At 42.9% G+C, this 14,212-nt stretch overlaps 1 protein-coding gene across 1 annotated transcript in view; it reads right to left on the bottom strand.

Annotated features, from left to right (window-relative positions):
* Positions 1 to 14,212, bottom strand: part of LOC144685323 (ran-binding protein 17-like) — a 947,082-nt gene that overhangs the window by 734,457 nt on the left and 198,413 nt on the right. The window contains exon 12 of the mRNA XM_078549733.1: positions 8,805 to 8,998. Within this exon, the coding sequence (XP_078405859.1) occupies positions 8,805 to 8,998 (194 nt within the window). The remainder of the gene's footprint in view (positions 1 to 8,804; positions 8,999 to 14,212) is intronic.

Below are 14,212 nucleotides of genomic sequence, written 5' to 3'. Positions count from 1 at the left end.
GAGACTCCAGACCCACCGCAATGTGGTTGACTCTTAACTGCCCTCTGAAATGACCTAACAAGGTCAGTTCAAGGGCAATTAGGGATGAGCAACAAATGCTGGCCTTGTCAGCAACATCCACAACCCATGAAAGAATAAAAGGATAAAAAACTATTCAAGGGTATTTGATAGTTAGAAAGGACAGGGAAAAGGGAAAAGGAGGTGGCGTGGCATTGTTAGTTAAGGATGAAATCAGTGCAATAGAGAGAAAGGACATTGGTCAGAAAATCTCGATGTAGAATCAGTCTGAGTAGAGCTAAGAGGCAGCAAGGGGTGGAACGCATTAGTGGGAGTTGTCCATAGGCCTCCAAACAGTAGTGGTAAGGTAGGGGATGGCATTAAACAGCAAATTAGAGATGCATGTAACAAGGGTGCTACAGTAATCATGGGTGACTTTAATCAACATATAAGCTAGGCAAACCAAATTAGCAATAATACTGTGGCAGATAGAGTGTGAGTTTTTTTTTTAGGACAGTGCATCAAGGAACCAAATAGGGAACAAGCTATCCTAGATTTTTTACTGTGCAACGAGATGGGGTTTAATAATAACCTTGTTGTGCAGGGTCCTTCAGGGACAGTGACCATAACATGATAGATTTCTTCATTAGAATGGAAAGTGAAGTAGTCCAATCCCAAACTATGGTCCTAAATCTAAACAAAAGAAACTACGAAGGTATGAGGCATGAGTTGGCCACAATAGATTGGGGAACTTCATTGAAAGGCACGACTGTGGATCGGCAATGGCTAATATTTAAGGAACGATTGCATGGAATGCAACAAGTTATACATTCTTTTCTGGCACAAAAACACAACAGGAAAAGCGACCCAACCGTGGCTAACAAAATAAATTAACAATAGTGTTAGGCCCAAAGAGGAGTCATATAAAGTTGCTAGAAAAAGTAGCAAGCCTGAGCATTGGGAGCAGTTTAAAATTCAGCAAAGGAGGACCAAGAGGCTGATTAAGAGGAGAAAAATAGAGTATGAGAGTAAACTTGCAAGGAACATAAAAGCGGACTGAAAAGCTTCTATAAGTATGTAAAAAGAAAAAGATTAGTGAAGACAAATGTAGGTCCCTTACAGTCTGAAATGGGAGAATTTATAATAGAGAACAAGAAAATGGCAGAGCAATTAAACAACTACTTTTGTTCTGTCTTCATGGAGGGAGACACACATAACTTCCCAGAAATGTCAGGGAACCAAAGATCTAGCGAGAAGGAGGAATTGAAGGAAATTAGTATTCCTAAACAAAAGTGCAGGAGAAATTAATGGGACTGAAACCCAATAAATCTCCAGGGTCTGATAATCTATATCCCAGGCTACTTAAGGAGGTGGCCACAGAAATAATGGATGCACTGGTTTCACCTTCCAAAATTCTATAGATTCTGGAACAGTCCTGGCAGATTGGAGAGTGGCAAATGTAACGCCAATATTTAAAAAGGAGGGAGTAAACCGGGAATTACAAACCGGTTAACCTAACATCAGTAGTAGGGAAAATGCTAGAGTCTATCATAAAGGATGTGATAACAAGACACTTAGAAAATATCAATGGGACTAGACAAAGTCAATGTGGATTTATGAAGGGGAAATCATGTTTGACAAACCACTGGATTTTTTTGAGGACGTATCTAGCAGAATAGAAAAGGGAGAATCAGCGGCGGTGGTGTATTTGGATTTTCAGAAAGCTTTTGATAAAGTCCCACATAAGAGGTTAGTGTGCAAAATTTAAGCACATGGGATTGGGGGGATAATATATTGGCCTGGATTGAGAATTGGGTACCAGACAGGAAACAGAGTAGGAATAAATAGATCTGGTTCGGAGTGGCAGGCGGTGACTAGTGAGGTACCACATGGATCAGTGCTTGGGTCCCAGCTATTCACAATATATGTCAATTATTTGGATGAGGGAACCAAATGTAATATTTCCACGTTTGCTGACGACACAAAACTAGGTGCGAACGTGAGTGGTCAGGAGGATGTTAAGAGGCTTCAAGACGATTTAGATAAGTTGAGTGAGTGGGAAAATACATGGCAGATGCAGCACAACGTGGGTAAGCGTGAAGTTATCTATTTTGGTAGAAAAAACTGAGTAGCATAGTTTATTTAAAGTGCATTGGATTGGGAAATGTTGATTTACAAAGGGACCTGGGTGTCCTTGTACAACAGTCACTAAAAGCAAGCATGCAGGTGCAGCAAGCAATTGGCCTTCATTGCGAGAGGATTTGAGTACAGGAGCAAGGATGTCTTACTGCAGCTGTTCAGGGCCCTGGTGAGACCACACCTGGAGCGCTGTGTGCAGTTTTGGTCTCCTAACCTAAGAAAGGATATACTTACCATAGAGGGAGTGCAGCGAAGGTTCACCAGACTGATTCCTGGGATAGCTGGATTGTCGTATAAGAGATTGGGTTGACTAAGCCTGTATTCACTGGAGTTTAGAAGAGTGAGAGAGGATCTCATTGAAAAGTGTAAAATTCTGATGGGGCCAGACGGACTGGATGCAGGGAGGATGTTTCCTCTGTCTGGGGGATCTAGAACAATGGGTCACAATCTCAGGATATGGGATAGGCCATTTAGGACTGAGATGGGGGGAAATTTCTGCACTCAGAGTGGTGAACCTGTGGAATTCTCTACCACAGAAGGCTGTGGAAGCCAAGTCACTAAATGTATTTAAGAAGGAAATAAATAGATTTCTAGACTCTAAAGGTGTCAAGGGGTATGGGGAGAGAGCAGGAGTATGGCATTGAGATACAGAATCAGCCGTGATCATATTGAATAGCAGAGCAGATGTGAAGGGCCAAATGGCCTACACCTGTTCCTATTTTCTAATTTTTTTCTATTTAGAAAGGAGGAGGAGAAAAATGGTATTCATCTGGCCAAGGGCATTTAACAAAATATTGTGATCATCATCCATAGCTATCCAAAGCAGGCAGTAATCCAAGAAAATTTCTCCTTTTACAATATTTACAGTAAGATTGGTGTATATTCATTTCTTAAGAATGATCTCAGTTTCTGTGTTCTTTTCTCCTGTTCTATAAGAACACAAGAAATAGAAGCAGGAAGTGGCCATATAACCCCCTCAAGCCTGCTCCGCCATTCAACATGATCATCGCTGATTTGATGTACCTCCCAGAAGAAGGGAAAAGATATCAGGTTAGTAAATACAGACCTTTTCTAACTTATCCTCCCTCCATTTATAACATTTCTAGCCTTAGTGTTCAATATGTGAAAGCACTATGAGTTGAAATGCCCGCACATGTCATACAATTGAAGTCCTTTGATACTGACAAAATCACCGCAAAAGCTGGATTTATCTTGCTGAATTACTAAAATATCCCAACTCGCCAAGCTCTTAACAGTTTAGCTTCAAGGATGATCTGAATCAATTTACCGGTGAAAGGCACTTTTAGGCAGCGTGGTATTGGAAATTTCCCATGTTTTATTTAGCAGTGACATCCTGAAATACAAACCATGAATCAGCATAAGACTGTTGTGGATTTCTCAAAATTGGCACCACCTTGCTTAGAGTTTCTGACTAATTAAGAGCTGATTAGATTGGGAAATAGAAATCTGTGCTGGAGGTATGCACTGCACAAATCATCTGAACAGTTGTCAACTGTGACACGAGAGCTGCAACTCTGAGGGGAAAACAAAGAAATATATATAGCTATGCAGTGCTTTCTGTCAGTGCTAAGGAAGAAGAATGGGCAAACTGGGTGCTCTGGTGTACTTAATGCAGTGAAATAAGTGGCCACCTGTCTAAAACACTTCCACAAGTGGGAAAAGATGTACCTTTGCAAATAATGTTGCTAGCTACTATATAGAATTAGATTTGAAAAGATGTCCATCTCAACCAAGCCACAGCATGGGAAGTGGATAGTCACTTAGTAACCATTAGGAAATGATAGCCACAAAGCTCTTTGTGCTCATTTTTTAAAAATATAAACTCTGAATAAGATTTTAGAAATCTGGTTGTTCAAGAGACAATATAATGTCCAGATGAAGTGCTGTTATAAGACTAGCATTAAAGAGAATATCGAAAGCTTACGTTGCAATTTCTTTGGATCAATTTCCCATTGTTTTCTTTCAAAAGACCCAAGTTGAACAGGGGCATGGATTTCTTGGGCTCCAACAGACTCCCATTGCCATGCACAAGGGACTATTGTTCATGTGTAAATTTAGAAATTAAGCACTGATAGGATGTTCAACTGTGGGGGTCATCACAGCTCTGCACCACCCCATTCTTGTCTTTTAGTCCATACACATGCAATTCCAGCACGTGTTACGGGGTAGTGATCAGAAATGAGACCTCTGGCTGATTTCTGCTCCTCATCACACAGAGCATTTGAACCATTGTATTGGCTGAATCAGCTAACTCAGCACAAAGTAGGAATCAAACCCGTGACCTTGTGATCTCTTTGGTTTTATCCACACCCACTAAATAATCTGAAGATCTTAGCGTACATTCTTACCAATTCCAATATGAATCAACTGAGGAATGTGGTTCTAAACTGTGTGCTTGCTATTCCAATTATCTGAAGCAGCAAAGCAACCTCTCTGAGTAACAGTGGGGCAATTAGAAAATGGGTGATCAATGTCTCTTTGCAGATCAGATTTATATTTTTTTTTTACTGATTTACCATTCTCTTCTAAAGGCAGTGATGGTTCTTGAGTTGAAATTCCACAGGGTTCACTCTCCCTTACTGACCTACGAATTCATTCGTAAGTCAGGTCAGTGACTGAGAACAACATACCCAGCTACAGATGGGGAGTGGCATCACCTCAGGCTAGTCTTGCTTTCCCAGTTTTCATCAATATACACTTCCAGTAGATGCTGGACACTGACAGCACAGCTGGCTTTCATTTGGAATTATTGCTTTGTCCTTTCAGTGTTATCAGAGTCAAATTCAGCTACCTCAAGGTCACTTGATCTGTATGAATCAATGCCACGATATTATCCATTCTACCATCAAAATGGAGCTTTTTCTTGATCAACATGATAATAAAACAAGCAATGTTGTGCAATAAAATGATTCCACATGTTCAATAGCAAGCTTGGAAATTCCACAAAATAAATCCGATCAGTAAATCAATATTTGGAAATTATTTTTTCTCATCACAATGTTTTGTTGCATTTTGATTTGCACGTCGGTGTCCCAAGAAACAGACATGAACCACATTTTTCTACTGCAAACAGACCTAAATTAGTGTATTTCATTTCCCATTCCCCCACTGAGGTTGTGGGTTCAAGTCCCACTTCAGGACATGAGTGCACAATCCTGGCTGGTTAATTTCAGCACTTGGACTATCCTCCCTGACACTCAGCACATCAGATGAGACATTAAGCAGAACTGTCACCTGCTAAATATCCCATTGCACTATTCCTGGTGCTCTGGCCAACTTGCTCCTTCAATTAACACCACCAGAACTAGACTGACTGTCTCTTGACTCTTTATTCGATTTATCTACAAGATGGTTACCAGGATTACCTATATAACAGCAGACACTGCACTTCAAAGTCAATCCTTGTACATGATATACTTTAGGTCGCTTCTCTGAAGCCTGATAAAAACATTTTATAAATGCAGCCTAGCTGTCTTTTCTCAAAATTCCTTCCCTTCCTTTTAAATTCATGACCCTTTAAACTCCAGACTTGATAACACTAATTATTGATTTGCCTGGTCTTCTGTCTTACTATTTTTAACCTCGGTGCTATCCTGCTCAATGGGCCCTAGCGCCTCGCATATATTTCTCAATTTTGAACCATGTTCACTGATTGTCTTAGCCTCCAGTATACAACACCAATGATTCCACACAGTCCATGAAGCTGTATTTCTTTACCCATGTGCATCTTGACTGAGGCAGTAAAATTTACGCAATATTTGTCAGGTTACTGTAATTCACTCTGGTGAATCTGATTTATTTCTTCATTCAGCTTAATGATGAACAGTACTATAGGGGGGGATATGCTCTCATAGTGAAGTACTAAAGCCATCAAAGGATCTTAAGTCTATATTTTGCCAATTCCAGCTAGAATCATCTCAGTAATGGATTTTCTTCTGCTAACTTAAAGAGCATTTTGTTTTGAAAGAAGTGCTTTTCCTGTGGGGAGAAAGATTTATGGTCACCCAGTGGCAGGTCCCCAGAGAAGCTTAACGCTTTGCACCAAGCAGAGGCATGCATTCCCGCTCGGCTGAGAATGGCAAGCACCTGGAGAATAGCAGGCTTTCCAATCCTGGGTGAGACGTGGCAGAGCGATACACGATCCCGATATTACCAAGGTCAAGAGAACAAAATGAATCAGTATTCAGTAAAATAAAGCAACTGATCTGTGGTTCATCCATTTGGTAGAGTTGGGGATCTGTGCCCCCACCTCTCATTGTATGTAGCATAAACGTATTTCTCCTCCATTGTTTTGTTCTGTCCTACATAGGGAAAAAGTTATATTCCAGTCTTCAGGAGTGGTGAAGGTTTTCTCTTTAGATGCTGACCAACGTAGTTTCTTTCCACTACCACCCACCCAAATATTTTCTGTTCTCTAGAACAGATTTTCAGAATTTGTAGTTTTGTTCGTTTTTCACTTCCTTAATGCACAAAGTTTCAGCTTCAATCACTGGTCTGGATTGAGTGGTGTCAAGCTTCTGGAGTGTTGTTGGAGCTGCGCTCATCCAGGCAAGTGGAGGGTATTCCATCACACACCTGACCTGGGCCTTGTAGATGGTGGACAGGCTTTGGGGAATCAGGAGGTGAGTTACTCGCCGCAGGATTCCTAGCCTCTGACCTGCTCTTGTAGCTACAGTATTTATATTGCTAGTCCAGTTCGGTTTCTGGTCAATGGTAGCCCCCCCAGATGTTGATAGTGGGGGAGTCAGCGGTGGTAATGCCATTGAATGTCAAGGTGAGATAGATGGATTCTCTCTTGTTGGAGATGGTCATTGTCTGGCACTGGTGTGGCGCAAATGTTACTTGCCACTTGTCAGCCTAGGCCTGGATGTTGTCCAGGTCTTGCTGCATATGGGCATGGACTGCTTCAGTATCTGAGGAGTCGCGAATTGTGCTGAACATTGTGAAATCATCAGTAAACATTTCCACTTCTGACCTTATGGTGGAAGGAAGGTCATTGATGAAGCAGCTTAAGATGGTTGGGCCTCAGACACTACCCTGAGGAACCATGTCCCTGAAACATCAGTGGCACTCAAGGGACACTCAATGCATGACCCATATTCAAGGTTTGTTATAATCCCTGGTTTGACAAGAATGAGGGACCCCCTTGTGATGGAGCTGGGATGCCTGAGCTGCACTGCAGATGCCTAGCACATCTTTGGAATTGGTGTGTCAGGGAAGACCCACATCAAAAGATCAAACTTCTGCCTATAGGTTGACCCTCTTCTTCCAATGGGGCTAACCCTGATCTGTCATTTCTCCTCTTCAGTCTGCAATGACAGTCAATTAAAGCAGGCCTTATAGCCCCACCAAATCATCACAGGAAGAGCTGCATGACTGGCCAACAGTCCTTACTTTGGTGCTGGAAACTGAGTGTGCTGACCAAGCATGAGGCCTGGAACATTAACTCTCCAGGCCTCATGTATTTTTCTGCTGTCAGGTCCCAGCACATAGTATTGTGTTTGGTGTGGAAAGGGAAGCTCGCAACAGTATTCCTGTTCCACTTGTTGGAAACAAAAAAATCTCACCTGACTGGGCCTCCTCTGGCCTTCGCTCCTTTTTCCAACAGATTTTGGATGGTTGGAAAGCCATATGGCATTCCCTGCACAGGCCAAACATTAAGATGGCAGGTTAAGGTGGTCAAAAAGTCCTGATGACATAATAAGAGCTTGATCGCATATTTCAAACAGGAACCTGGTGGGTGTCCTCCTCGCCCACTGCTGAGAACCAGGTTAATATCAGGACTGTGAGACAGCACGAGCATCAGAGGGGCTAAGTTGCACAGGTATTTTTAACTGTCTCTCTGCTTTCTGAAGGGTGAGGGGGCTAAAATAAACACTGATGCATAGCTTTAAACGATTCGCCAATCTATCACTCTTTCTAATCATATGATATTTCTCAGTTGTGTACACCCTCCAGGCACATCCTGGATAAAGATCTCCATAGTGGTACATCACCTCAATCTGTGTCACTGAGGAAGGCACGGATAAACCATAGAACCACAGCACAGAAAGAGGCTATTCAGCCCATCGTGTCTGCACCGGCCGAAAAAGAAAAAATGTAAAAAAAACTAGCCGCCATTTTAATCCCACCTTCCAGCACCTAGTCTGTAGCCTTGCAGGTTACAGCACTTTAGGTGCAGGTCCAGGAGCTTCTCAACATGGAAGAGCTGATTAGTGGTCAAGTTTCACGAGTTGTCTTCACACAAACCACTAGAAGGCATCTCAAGAGTATCAGAGCCTTCCATCTACAAGTGAAAGTGTGTAGCTGGGAGAGGAGGATGGAAGCGATAGAGGAAAACTGTGTGCTATTAAGTGCCATTGGAAGAGAATAAGTTCCTGAGAAACTCAGGATGTAGAAGTAGGTCTGCAGTGGGAGTTAACAGGGGGTGGGGTGTTTGTGAGAGTTTCAGACTGGTTGCATTTGTGCTGCACTGCATGTCATTCTCAATATGCATCCAGAATTGTTCATACTGAACCAGCTAAGCCACAAGTAGCCATTGTAAAACAAAGCTCATACTAAATTTAAAGAACCAAATAAATCTTCAGGAGGAGTTCATTTGATCTTACATGAATAAGGGTTTTGAGAGAAAACGAAAGGTTACTCACCTTCTTGGATTGCAATTTCTATGTTCCTGCCACTGGGAGCACGCAGGAGCTCCTGATAGGTCTGGGCAGACTGATCAAACAGCTGCACGAGCAGTGCACATGTTTTCTCATATTCACAGCGACTCACTGTACACAGCTGATCCAACTGCTGGAAGACCAGTCCCATGTCATCCAAAGGATCCTCTAAACCATCCCTACAGAATAGAAAGAGGAAAATAATCTTTGTATAAATATCCAACCATACTGATAGCCTTATCAAAAACAGAATTACCTGTAAAGTAAGTCTTAATAATTAAAAATGGCATTTCATGGGCTGTTAGATGACAAATATGGTTCCATAACCCTTTCATCTATTCACGAGAATAAAATTAGCGATCAATTTCTCAAAACAGGCTAAATCAATTGAAAATGTGCTTTCTTAAGGTCAATTTCTCTTCTCCTTTACTGAGGGTTGGGGCACAGATCCACAAATTTTTCCCCACTCAGCTGGCTATTCATTTTGTATGGCCAAGACAGCAAGTGCCTGCAGGGTATTTGGTTACAAGGGGCATGACAATCCTGTCATTACCTGATGTCCACACAGGCAAATTTCCAGTAAGAACAGCATTCATGAATTGGAATTCTTAGTGATTCCCCGTGCCCATCTCACCCAAACTCAGAAGCAGTAAGGCCAATTATAGTCCCCCTATTACAGGAGGGTAACATGTGTGTTCTAATTTACAGTTCACTCTGCATATCAATAGCGTTCACAACTTTGAATGTCAGATGTCACAGATTATCAATCTTACAATTATTAAACCTGCATTTAACAGCAGTACTTACAACAAAAACTTGCAAATTTTAACTGCAGAGTCAACCAAGCTCACTACACACTAAAATAAAGGCAAAATACTGGAAATCTGAAACGAAAACAAAAATGCTGGAAAAGTTCAGCATGTCTGACAGCATCTGTGGAGAGAGAGACAGAGATAACGTTTCTAGTCTGTATGACTCTTCTTCAAATCTAAAGGGAGGTAGAGATGTGGTGAAATATATACTGATTAAGTGGGGTGGAACCGGTGAAGCTGGATAGAAGGCCAGCGATAGGTGGAGGCAAAGGAGAGATGGCAAAAGATGTCATAAACAAAAGGTCAAAGAGTTGTTAATGGTGGCTGTACTGGCTAAAGGAGGTGCTAATGGTGACATTAAGAAAGCAAAATGTGATAATGGCCGGACCAGGGTAAGCACTCTGGAAAGTGACAGATGGCCCTAGTGGGGGTGGGGGAAGAAAGATCGAAAATAGGCTAAAAGCTGGGGATAAAACAATGAATGAAAATGGAAATAAATTCAAAAAATAATAATAATGAAAATAAGTGGAAAACAAATTAACAAAAATTCAATAAATAAATAAAAATGAATACGGAAAAAAGGGGGATGGAGATGGAGGAAAGAGTTCATGGTCTGAAGTTGTTAAACTCAATGTTAAGTCCAGAAGGCTATAAAGTGCCTAATCGGAAAATGAAGTGCTGTTCCTCCAGTTTGCGTTGAGCTTCACTGGAACATTGAAGCAAGCAACGGATCTTTTCACCCGCCTCCAGTATTCTCCCTCCACATGGACCCCTCCCTCTGGCCTTTTACCTGCCCTTTATCTTTTCATTGAGAACTGTCGGCGTGACATCAGTTGTCTCAATTTCTCTGCTCCTCTCACCCACTCTAACCTGTCTCCTTCTGAACTTGCCACACTCCAATCTCTCAGGTCCAACCCTGACTTTGTTATCAAACCAGCCGACAAGGGTGGTGCTGTTGTTGTCTGGTGTACTGACCTCTACCTCGCAGAGGCTGAGCGCCAATTCTCAGTCACTTCCTCCTACCTCCCCCTGGACCATGATCCCACCACCGGACATCAAGCCATTGTTTCCAGAACTGTCACCGATCTCCTCTGGAGATCTTCCCTCCACAGCTTCTAACCTCATAGTCTCCCAACCTCAGACAGCCCGCTTCTATCTCATTCCCAAAATCCACAAACAGGACTGTCTCTGTAGACCGATCGTGTCAGCCTGTTCCTGCCTCATGGAACTCATTTCTTGCTATCTTGACTCTGTTCTCTCTCCCCTTGTCCAGTCTCTTCCCACCCACATCCGTGATTCCTCTGATGCCCTACATCATATCAACAATTTCCAGTTCCGTGGCCCTAACCGCCTCCTCTTCACCATGAAGGTCCAATCCCTCTACACCTCCATCACCCACCAGGATGGTCTGAGGGCTCTCTGCTTCTTCATTGAACAGAGGCCCGAACAATCCCCATCCACCAGAACTCTCCTCCGTCTGGCTGAACTTATTCTCTCACTGAACAATTTCTCCTTAAACTTGTCTCACTTCCTCCAAATCAAAGGTGTGGCTATGGGTATCTGCATGGGCCCCAGTTATGCCTGTCTCTTTATGGGGTATGTGAAACATTCCTTGTTCCAGTCCTACTCAGGTCCCCTCCCACAACTCTTCTTTCCGTACATCGATGACTGTTTCGGTGCCGCTTCATTCTCTCAACTGGACCTACAAAAATTTACCAATTTTGCTTCCAATTTCCACCCCTCCCTCACTTTCACAAGGTCCATCTCCGACACTTCCCTTCCCTTCCTTGACCTCTCCCAGTCTCAATTTCTGGTGGTAGACTGTGCACCAATATTCATTACAAGCCCACCAACTCCCACAGCTACCTTGACTACAGCTTCTCACACCCTGACTCCTGTAAGGACTCCATCCCATTCTCTCAGTTCCTTCGCCTCCGTCGCATTCGTTCTGATGATGCCACTTTCCAAAACAGTACTTCTTACATATCTTCCTTCTTCCTTAACCGAGGTTTCCCACCCACAGTGGTTGACAGGGCTCTCAACCATGCCCAAACCATCTCCCACGCCTCTGCCCTCACACCTTCCTCTCCCTCCCAAAACCATGATAGGGTCCCCCTTGTCCTCACTTTTCACACCACCAGCATCCACATTCAAAGGATCATCCTCTGCCATTTCTGCCAACTCCAGCATGATGCCACCACCAAATACATCTTCCCTTCACCCCCACCGTTGGCATTCCATAGGGACCGTTCCCCCCCGAACACCCTGGTCCACTCCTCCATCACCACCAACATCTCATCCCCTTCCCATGGTACCTTCCCATGCAATCGCAGAAGGTGCAACACCTGCCCCTTTACTCCCCCCCTCCTCACCGTTCAAGGGCCCAAACACTCCTTTCAAGTGCATTTCCCTCAATTTGTCTACTGCATTCGCTGCTCCCAATGCGGTCTCCTCTACATTAGAGACACCAAACGCAGGCTGGGTGACCGCTTCGCGGAACACCTTCGGTCTGTTCATAAGCATGACCCAGACCTTCCTGTCGCTTGCCATTTCAACACCTCATCCTGCTCACATGTCCGTCCTTGGCCTGCTGCAATGTTCCAGTGAAGCTCAACTCAAACTGGAGGGACAGCACCTCATTTTCCGATTAGGCACTCTACAGCCTTCCAGACTTAACATTGAGTTCAACAACTTCAGATCATGAACTCTCTCCTCTATCTCCAACTCCTTTTTTCCATATTCATTTTTATTTATTTTTTAAAAATTTTCATTAATTTTTTTCCCACCTATTTTCATTATTATTTTTAAAATTTATTTCCATTTTCATTCATTGTTTTATCCCCAGCTTTTAGCCTATTTTTGATCTTTCTTCCCCCACCCCACCCCCACTAGGGCAATCTGTAACTTTCCAGAGTGCTTACCCTGGTCCGGCCATTATCACATTTTGCTTTCTTAATGTCACCATTAGCACCTCCTTTAGCCAGTATAACCACTCTTTGACCTTTAGTTTATGACATCTTTTGCCATCTCTCTTTTGCCTCCACCTATCACTGGCCTTCTATCCAGCTTCACGGGGTCCATCCCACTTAATCAGTATATATTACACCACATCTCTACCTCCCTTTAGATCTGAAGAAGAGTCCTACGGACTCAAAACGCTTTCTCTGTCTCTGTTTCCACAGATGCTGTCAGACCTGTTGAGTTTTTCCAGCATTTGTTGTTTTCGTTTAAGCTCAGTGCACAAGTTGATCAGATGTACGAAGATAGGAATTTCAGAGCAAAAGTAGGCCACTTGGCCCCTCAAGCCTGCTCCGCCATTCAATAAGATCATGGTTGATCTGATTTTAACCTCAACTCCACATTCCCTCCTCCTTAATATAACTCCAAAATATCTGTTCCAACAATTCACATGTTTCTACATTACATACTCACATCAAAGGTGCATTTGATTGTATATCATTCAATACTGATTCGATGATATTCTGCCCATGCAGGTACAGATCAGTGTTATAATGACTGACATGGGTGAAAATAACAACTTTCAAAACAAAAACTCCCTTTTTCCTTGACTGCAAGAGCCACAATCACAAACTTTCCAGCTCCAGGCTATGGTCTTTCTCAGGCAGGTGTTACCTGGGTGTTAAGCAAGGCTTCAAGGTCTCCCTTCTAACCAAAGAATTATAGAATGGTTACAGCACAGGAGGCATCCCATTTGGCTTGCCCTGTCCATGCTGGTTCTCTGCAACAGCAATCCACCTAGTCCCACTTCACTGTCTTTTCTTTGCAGCACTGCAATTTTTTTCTCTTTTGGTGCTTATCTAATTCCCTTTTAAAAGTCATGAATGAAACTGCCTCCACCACACCCACAGGCTGTGCATTCCAAATTTTAACGTGATGTAAAAAGGTTTTTCCTCACATCGCTGTTGCATCTTTTGCCAATCACCTTAAATCTATGTCCTCTAGTTCTCGTTCCTTCCTCCAATGGGAAGAGTTTCTCCCCCTATCTACTCTGTCACAAGATCACAAGAAATAGGAGTACGAGTAGCCCATTCGGCCCATTGAGCCTGCTCCACCATTCAATATGATCATGGCTGATCTTGGGCTTCAACTCCATTTTCCTGCCTGCTCCCCATATCCCTTAATCCCAAGACACCAAAAATCTGTCTATACAGCCTTAAATGTATTCAACACTGGAGCATCCACAACCTCTTCCCTCAGCAGCCTCAGATGCATCCCAACTGGTCTAACTTTAAGTACAGTCAGCTTTTCTAATATCTCTTTATCAATCTTAACCCATCCAATATCTCAACCACTTCATTCTTCACTCTGACTCTGGCAGCATCTTCTTCCTTGGTAAAGACAGATGCAAAGTACTCATTTAGTGCCTCAGTAATGCCTTCCGTCTTAATGCACAGATCCCCGTTTAGGTCCCTAATAGGTCCCACCCATTTTCTTACCACCGTTTTACTATTTATATGCCTGCAATCAGGTTGAAACATTAATTCTATTTCTCTCTTGACACATTTGCTGCCGGACCTGCTGAGTAGTTCCAGCATTTTCTGTTTTTATATCAGATTTCCA

Source organism: Cetorhinus maximus, chromosome 10, assembly GCF_964194155.1.
Source record: "Cetorhinus maximus chromosome 10, sCetMax3.hap1.1, whole genome shotgun sequence".
NCBI classification, from domain to species: Eukaryota; Metazoa; Chordata; class Chondrichthyes; order Lamniformes; family Cetorhinidae; genus Cetorhinus; species Cetorhinus maximus.
Note: the sequence above shows the minus strand (reverse complement) of the source record. Positions and strands in the feature narration are given on the sequence as shown.